A 9,622-nucleotide genomic window follows, 5' to 3' on the forward strand; every position below is an offset into this window, starting at 1 on the left:
GAATTAAGAGGGATTCGAAGGGTGATGTAGAGATATATAATACTCGTCTTGTTGTAAATGACTTTACTCAAAAGGAAGGCATTGACTTTAAAGAGACTTTATTTTTTTTCTATAAAAGACTCTTTTACGATTATTATAAAATTTGTGACAAATTTTGATTTTGAGCTACAACAGATGGTTTACAAATAAAGGAAATTTATATAAGGAATTAAACAAGCTTCCCATTAATGGTATCATAAATTTTATCAAATAATTATCTCGTTTGATTTTGAGGTAAATTTAATTGATGATTGTGTATATCACAAGTCCAGTAAGAGTAAGCATATTTTTGTAGTATTGTATGTCAATAATATACTAATTTCTTGCTGAGATATAGACTTATTACATGAAATCAAGAAATTTTTGTCATGGAATTTTGAAATGAACGATCTTGGTGACGACTCTTTTGTATTAAGGATACAAATACACCGGAGTCATTCTTGGAGTATTTTTTTTAGGTTATTACAAAAGAGCTATATGAAAAGGTTCTTGAGACACTTGGAACACAAGATTGTAAATTAGGTGATAAACCTATTTCTAAGGCTGACAAGTTTAGTTTCAGTCAATGCTCCAAAGATAAACTTAAATAAAAGGAAATATAGAAAATTCCTTGTGCTTCAGCAATTGAAATTTTAATGTATGTTAAAATCTGCATACATCTGGGTAGGGCATTCATTATTTGAATGATATGCAGATATTTAAGTAATTTTGGAATTGATACTTGGAAAGCAGCCAATTAGGTCATCGGTATTTATAGAGAACTAAGGATACATGATCATGTTCACTAAAATCCGACCAATCGGAGATCATTGGATATTCTTATTTTGATCATGGAATATAATTACAAAATTTTGTCACTAGGCTATATATTTTGGATGGATATGAAAGACCAGTTTAGTTATTCTGTGACAATAGCAATGACGTATTCCAACAGAAACTTGAAAATGTCAAAGTTTATTGACATTAAGTTCCTTGTTGTTAAAAAAAAGTCTAGAGTGTTTAGATTTATATGAATAGATTAGGATAAACTCTATAATTGTGAATCCACTTACTAAATGGCTATCACCCAAGGTCTTTCATACTATTCACATGAGTGTTACATCTTTTGATGATTTCTCAATTTAGGGGGAGTTTGTTTTTGGATTTTTTCTGTTTTAGACACATAATTTTATCTATGAATATTCAGGTTATTTCAAAAATAAAATATTCAATTCAGTTCCATTTTGATTAAAGTTTATGGTTAATCTCATAAAAGAATAATATAGGATAAGTTGGAAATAGGCATGTTTGGATCACAATGCATGTAATTTTCATGCTACACATCCACATTCGATCTCTGTCATTTGATGTATTGATATGCGTGATTATTGGTAGATTTAGTTATGATATTTGCAACCAAGACCGCTTTGATCCTATATTGACATAATCAATGGTCGAGATTGTGTGGAGATGCTTTTGGTTATGATAGCAAATGTTTTGACATTATAAGTTGATACACATTTATAAGGTAACATATGTGGCCCAAGTGGAAAATTGTTGGGTTTATTTTTGTCATCTGAGCTTATATATGTAATTAATTATGTATAAAGGCTATCTTAAAGTTAAGCACAAAATTAAAATATATATATATATATATATATATATATATAGATAGATAGATAGATAGATACACACATAGTTATGATTTCCAATTTATATGTGATTCTCATCCTTTCTTCTTTGAATCCTGGTCCTTCAGTTTTAATTCATAATAAATTGATTGACAACATTCCTCAATCTTTCATAATCGATCTGATACAAATTTCAAAAATTTGCAATTAAGTCCCTAAGCTTTTCAAATATCAAATTTAGCTTCCGAAACTTGTGATTCACCTTTGATATCTCCTATAAGTCTTTATACTGATCAGTTCTCGGATTTAACTCTAATTTATCTTCAGTTTTACCTTTTTCGTATCAATTGCATCCAAATTGGAGATTTACCTACAATTAACACATACACCTAAATTAGGTAGATATCCACTCAATTCACAAATAAGAAAGTAAAGAAACCCTAAATAATAGAAAAAAATTTACTAATCCATAATATGCACTTATCACACTCTCAAATTTAAACTCTTGTTCATTCGCAAGTAAAACAATGTACTAAACATGCAAGTGAACTGACACACCCTGTCCCGTGTAACACCACTGGATCCGGACGTGACATGCACCGATGATAGATACCAATTAAAAGTCGGATCCACCATCAAAGCTACTACAAATACAATATATCACTTTTTATACATCATTTTTCTAACAGAATTTCGGCATTATCTCCTCTTTAAATAAGATTAACCAACATGTGATCAATTTTACACAAATTCCAAACTAACACAACACAATAAAGATAAACCGAAACCTCAACCTTTACCAAGAAATAAAATGAAATGTGCATATAGATACAAAATATATAGTGAGCCCCATAACTATTTACAAGTTATGCAAAATCACATCTAGACATGAACATATGTCCCAAAACAATGACTACATGTTCAATGAAGTGAGTCAGACTAATAAACTCTGTCGTGTGGTTCTGACTCCAAAATCAAGGCTCAACTCCAAAAGATGCCCAGATTTCAACTGCTGCCTAATAAGGAAAAACGTGGAAAAATATATGAATTGATAGCTCAGTGAGTGGAAAAGTTCAAAATAAATATACTTTTTCCAATTTTACATCTTTATCGAAAATCAAGTCCATGATAACATTATATAATTATAACCAAAACGTTAGACATTCACATAACGTGGTAAAATATCATCTCAAGTCATGAGATAAAAATAAGCTGACAACCATACTATAATCTCATCACATCAAACGTGTTGAAAAATCTACTAAAAATGTACCCTCTGACTGAAATATGTAATCCACCCCTCGGGCTAAGAACTTTCATCACGGGTCTTTGGCCCCCTTCGTGAACGAAAGCTAGTCTCAAAAACATCTCATAATCAATTTTAGAACACGACCAAGGCCCCTCTGTGAATTATATGTACACGATCAAGATCAATGTCAGGTCACGACCCTCCGGGTATGATAAAACACAGCCAATACCCCTCTGTGAACTAGAAAAAGTATATAATAATGGATACTTTTTTGGTCTATCTCAATATCACATGTCTCACATTCCAAATTACAAATATTTCATATCTAATCTTTGAAATCCACAAATATCAGAATGAAAGAATATTTCCAAAATAATCATGCAATCGAACATATAAATATACATAATGTATTGGTATAATTAATTTATCAATACTTGAAAATATTTAAGATTTTTCCATTCACAGAACTATATACGCCAAAATCAATTCGATTGATACGCTAACCCGATATCCGTATCACCGCCTGAAATATAATATAATTTTTAAATCAACAATTAACTAGTTTAAGTAATTTCAATAATTAAATAGGCAATACCCAAACTTAATTATTTCACGTTTAGGCGATTTCTAAAGTCTCTTTAATTACTAAAACTAATTTTTCTTTCATTTTACTCAATTTCATAGTTTGTTATACTCAACCCCTTCAATAAAATTGAATTTAATCTAACAATCTAATAACTATAAAATTAAACATAACTTAACAATAAGTAACTTTTTACTTACCTTTCCAAATTGAGGAATTTAAGTCTAATAGTATCGAGCACTTAATTCCTTACACGTTGCCGAATTTTTTCTATTTTTTTCTTTCTTCTCTCTTCTCTTTCTCTTTTTCTCTCTCTCTCTCTCTCTCTCTCTGTTTCTGTTTCTCTCTGCGTGTTTGTATATGTTATCAAATGGATTTTGATAGATTTATAATGAATTGGTTTGAGTTCCACTGCCTGTCATTTTTATTTTTATTTTTTTGTCTTTTGTCTTTTTTTTGTCTTTTTTTACTTTTCTTTCCAAACTTAAGATATTACAAAACTCGCCCCCTTAAAAGAATTTCGTCCTCGAAATTTAATTGACTAGGTGCAAAAAATATGGGGATACTGAGAACACATCTGCCTTCACTTTTTCATGTCGCTTTTTCTATAGTATGATTCTTCCATAAGACTTTAATTAAAGGAATAGTCTTACTACACAAGACCTATTCCTTTCTGTCCAATATCTGAACTGGTTCCTCTTCATAAGTAAGATTTTCCTTCAACTCTACTGGTTGTAATTCCAAAACATGAGATGGATCTGAAATATACTTACGAAGCATGGAAACATGGAATACATCATAAATTCTGGACAATTTTATTGGCAAAGCCAATCGATACGCAACAGGACCGATGCGTTCAACAATCTCGTATGGGTCAATGTATCTTGGACTCAATTTACCTCATTTACCAAATCTAATAACACCTTTCCAGGGCAACAATCGCAGGAAAACTCCATCCCCAACATCAAATTCAAGGTTTCTTCTGATAGTTCTTCTGTCTATCTTGGGCTGTCTTTAACTTTTCTTTAATTATCTTTACTTTCTCAGCAGTAATCTGGACATATTCAGGACCCAATAACTTTCTTTCGCCAACTTCATCCCAACATGCTGGAGTTCTGCATTTCCTACCATACATTGCTTCAAAATGAGTCATTTCTATACTCGAATGATAACTGTTATTATAAGCCAACTCTATCAAAGGAAGATAAGTATCACAATTCCCTTTGAACCGTAGTACACAAGCTCGTAACATGTCTTCCAAAATCTGAATAGTTCTTTCTGACTGACCGTCTATTTGTGGATGAAAAGTTGTACTGAAATGAAGTTTAGTACCCATAGCTTTCTGTAAACTAGGCCAAAATTTAGAAGTGAAACGAGAATCTCTATCTGAAACAATAGATATTGGTGTCCCATACAAACTGATTATCTCATCAACATATATTTTTGCCAATTTATCTAATGAGTCAGTGACTTTAATAGGAAAAAATCTAGCAATCTTCGTTAACCTGTCTACAATGATCTATATGCTATCATGTCCACTCTAAGTCTGTGGAAGTCCAAATAGAAAATCCATAGTAATGTGTTCCCATTTTCACTCAGGAATAGGCAACATTTGTAACAATCCTGTTATTTTCTGATGATCTGGTTTCACTTGCTGGCAAATGAGACATTTGGATACAAACTCAGCTATTTCTCTCTTCATTCCATGCCATCAATAGTGTTCTTTGAGTACACGGTACATTTTTGTACTACCTAGATGCATCGCGTAAGCTGAACTATGTGTCTCTTCTAGAATTTCTCCCTTCAATTTTGAATCATCTGAAACACATAATCTGTTTCCCATAACTAAAGCTCCGTCATCTCGAATGGTGTAATCTGTATGCTTACCTTCTTTCAATTTTCTCAACACTAGATCTTGAGTTTGAGTTTCTCTAACTATATCAATCAAAGTAGGCCTCACTTGGAAGTTAGCAAACAATGCTCCTACGCTGGTAACTGATAATTGGGCATGAGAAGCTCTGAACTCACCAAACAAAGATGAATATACTACATTAGTCTAGGTTATAGGACTCAATATTTTCCGACTGAGAGCATCAACAACTACATTAGCCTTCCCTGGATGATAATCAATCTTGCAGTCGTAATCTTTTATCAGCTCTAACCATCTTCTTTGCCTTAAGTTTAACTCTTTATGGTCAAAAATATACTTTAAGCTTTTATGATCTATATATATTTGACATCTCTTGCCATACAAGCAATGTCTCCAAATTTTCAAGGTTAGGATAGCTACAACTAGCTATAAGTCATATGTAGGATAACTCAGTTCATGTTTCTTCAATTGCCTAGAAGCATACGCTATAAGTTTCCCATTCTGCATCAAAACACAACCAAGACCCTGACGTGAAGCATCACTATATATTACAAACTCTTCATTGGGAGATGGAAGGGTAAGAACTGGAGCGACACTAATCGATTCTTTAATTCGAGGAAACTTCTTTCACAATCTTCATTTCAGACAAATTTAGCATTTTTTTCTAGTCAAAATGGTCAAAGGAAGAGCAATTTTAGAAAATTCCTCTACAAAACGACGATAATAACCTGCTAAGCCAAGAAAACTTCGTATTTCTGTCACATTAGTAGGTCTTTCCCATTTTACCACTGCCTCTGTTTTTTGTGAGTCAACATAAATTCCTCTGCTGATATGACATGTTCCAAAAATACAACTTTATCAAGCTAAAATTCATATTTACTGAATTTAGCATACAACTGCTCATCATGTAGAGTCTGCAAGATGATTATAAGATGCTCTGTGTGCTCATCATGATTATGAGAGCATACTAAAATATCATCGATGAATACAATCACAAATCTATCTAAATACAGGCGAAACACTCTATTCATTATATCCATAAATGTTGCTGGTGCGTTGGTCAACCTAAATGGCATCATAAAAATTTTAAAATGACCATATCTTGTCCTGAAAACAGTTTTTGGCACATCACTGTCCCTAATTTTAAATTAATGATATCTAAAATGCAAATCAATCTTTGAAAATACTGCAGCACCGCAAAGCTGATCAAACAGATCATCAATACGTGGCAAAGGATATTTATTGCGAATTGTCACTTTATTCAATTGTCTGTAATCTATGCACAGTCGCATAGTGCCATCTTTCTTCTTCACAAACAAAACTGGTGCTCTCCACGCAGATACACTAGGTCTGATAAAACTCTTGTCTACCAACTCTTGCAACCGAACCTTTAGCTCTTTCAATTCTGCTGATGCCATTCTATATGGTGCCCGTGAGATAGGTGCAGTTTCTGGAATCAGATCTATAGTGAACTTTATATCTCTATCTGATGGTAAGCCTAGTAATTCTTCTGGAAATACATCAAGAAAGTCTTTGACCACTGGGATGTCTTCAAATTTTAGTTTGCTAACATCTATATCAATCACATGAGCTAAATATGCATGGCATCCCTTGTTGAGTAATCTTCTAGCGTCAATAGCAGATATCACACAAGACGGTAAAATTCTGTGTTGTCCATTGAATATAATTTCAGGTTATCCTGGCTGTCTAAACACAACCTCCTTTCGAAAGCAATCAACTGAAGCTCGATTTGTTGTCAAAAAGTCCATACCCAAGATAACATCGAAATCATGTATGTCAAGAGGTATTAAATTTGTTAAATTTACCTTCAGCTCGTTCTCCTTTATTTTAATCCCACAATCTCGATATATATTGTTTGCTAATAGTGATTCTCCTACTGGTATATTCACTACCAAACAAATACCTAGAGGTTCTGACCTTTGAATCGCATATAAAGCAAATGAAAATGACATAAAAGAATGTGTAGATCTAGGATCAATCAAAATACGAGCATTTCTATCAAAAATAGACAACATACCCATGATAACATATGGTGACTCCTCTGCCACCTACTGAGTCATAGCAAAAATTTTACCCAGGGTCTTCGGTCATCCTGCATACCGTTTTGATTTTGTACCACTACCGCTTGCAATATTAGACTGGGCCACATTGTTTGTACCTACTTTATTAGCTGAATCATCTCTCTGAGTCTGATTCTGTCTTGTACTACCAGCACTCTACTGAGGAAACATCCTCTGTGCCATGCAACCCTTGCAGAATACAACTGGGCAGTTCCTTTTCAGGTATCCTTCTTGGCCACAGCGATAGCAAACACTAACTCCTTTAAACTTTAAGCACTCTCCAGGATGAGATCTTCCACATAACTAGCAAGAAGAAAATCTGGCACTAGTATAACTCTCTCCTGTCTCGGAGTAAATGATCTCTGGGAAGAACCCTGAGTATAATTACGACTGACCAATGGCTGCTGTACAGTACTGGGACTGAGTCTAGGACCCTGACTTCCTCGAAATCGAGATTTGAATTGACCTGAACTGGATACACCAGGTTGAAATCCTCTATTGTCTCTCTATGGTGGTCTATAGCTAGAAGTACTTGTCATTGTCTGACTACTGCTTGCTCTAAATAGTTGTTTGTTCTCTATCATCAGGCCTATCAGAAATGCTCTTTTCTACTCTTAAAGCTGATTCCACCAATTTGCCAAATATATTCCGGCCTGCAGTTGTTACTACTAACCGAATTTCTTCCCTTAACCCATTTTCAAATCGTCTGCATTTATCAATTTCGTTACCAAAACTTGGGCATACTTTGAAAGTTCAATAAATTTTACCTGATATTCTGCAACTGTCATCTACCCTTGTACTAGATTCAAAAATTTCTCCTGCCTTGCATCTTTATAGGACCTAGGGTAATAGGCATAATAAAATATACGACTAAAATCTGTCCAAGTAATGATGGAAGGGTCTAGATATGTACTTCGTACCGACTGCCACCAATTATATGCACCCTCCTCTAATGAGAAAGTGATAAGACACAACTTCCGATCGTCTGAGCAATCTATAATATCAAATACTCTCTCTATCTTGGTCATCCATACCTGCACAACTGCAAGATCGGTTGTGCCAGTGAAAACTTTAGCCCCTAACTTTGTAGCCCTCTCAATACTAAAATCTCTGTCATATTACGCATAGCAGATGCAATAGCAATAGCAATTCTTTCAACAGCCATAGGATTAGTTCCAATCACATTTCCCTATCACTGTTGTTCAAAATGTCTCACATTCCAAATTACAAATATTTTCATATCTAATCTTTGAAATCCACAAATATCAAAATGAAAGAATATTTCCAAAATAATCATGCAATCGAACATATAAATATACATAATGTATTGGTATAATTAATTTATCAATACATGAAAATATTTAAGATTTTTCTACTCACAGAATTATGTACGCCAAAATCAACTCGATTGGTACGCTGATCCGATATCCGTATCGCCGCCTGAAGTATAATATAATTTTTAAATCAACAATTAACTATTTTAACTAATTTCAATAATTAAATATGCGATACCCAAACTTAATTATTTAACGTTTAGGCGATTTCTAAAGTCTCTTTAATTACTAAAACTAATTTTTCTTTCATTCTACTCAATTTTATAGTTTATTATACTTAACCCCTTCAATAAAATTGAATTTAATCTAATAATCTAAAAACTATAAAATTAAACATAACTTAACAATAAGTGACTTTTTACTTACCTTTCCAAATTGAGGAATTCAAGTATAATAGTATAGAGCATTTAATTCCTAACACGTTAGCGAATTTTTTCTATTTTTTTCTATCTTCTCTCTTCTCTTTCTCTATTTCTCTTTCTTTCTCCCCGTTTCTATTTCTCTCTGCGTGTTTGTAAATGTTATCAAATGGTTTTGGATAGATTTATAATGAATTGGTTTGAGTTCCACCACCTGCCATTTTTTTTTGTCTTTTTTTTTTTTTAGGTTTGACTTTTCTTTCCAAACTTAAGATATTACACGAACGAACATAATAATCAAAGTGTTGAATAACTTTACCGAACTCTTATCAAGTAATAAAATTATTGAAAAATCACAAAGAGTTCATGAGTCATGCAACTAAAACTAATTTTTACTTATTCATGCTCGATCGATGTATGTGTGCATAGATTCTTCAGTTTGATTATATCTCGACTCTCAATAGTCAAATATTTCATTTCATCTCTCATGGGATATA

At 32.9% G+C, this 9,622-nt stretch overlaps 1 protein-coding gene across 1 annotated transcript; it reads right to left on the reverse strand.

Annotated features, from left to right (window-relative positions):
• Positions 1–7,990: 7,990 nt before the first annotated feature.
• On the reverse strand, positions 7,991–9,173 carry LOC111412643. Its single transcript, XM_023043574.1, has 3 exons — positions 9,133–9,173; positions 8,225–8,542; positions 7,991–8,138 (listed from the first exon to the last, which is right to left on the reverse strand). Exons 1-3 carry the CDS (start codon positions 9,171–9,173, stop codon positions 7,991–7,993), a joined length of 507 nt encoding a protein of 168 aa, XP_022899342.1.
• Between the last annotated feature and the right edge of the window lie 449 nt (positions 9,174–9,622).

Source organism: Olea europaea, chromosome 16, assembly GCF_002742605.1.
Source record: "Olea europaea var. sylvestris chromosome 16, O_europaea_v1, whole genome shotgun sequence".
Taxonomy (NCBI): domain Eukaryota; kingdom Viridiplantae; phylum Streptophyta; class Magnoliopsida; order Lamiales; family Oleaceae; genus Olea; species Olea europaea.

Bases quoted from the DNA above. Each gene is read 5' to 3' on its own strand.
- LOC111412643 (XM_023043574.1), bottom strand. From the start codon at position 9,173: ATGCTCTATACTATTATACTTGAATTCCTCAATTTGGAAAG. The intron at 8,543-9,132 runs GTAAGTAAAAAG...GTAATATGACAG, and splicing joins GAATTCCTCAATTTGGAAAG to AGATTTTAGTATTGAGAGGG. The intron at 8,139-8,224 runs GTAGATGACAGT...TGATAAATGCAG, and splicing joins TTTTTGAATCTAGTACAAGG to ACGATTTGAAAATGGGTTAA.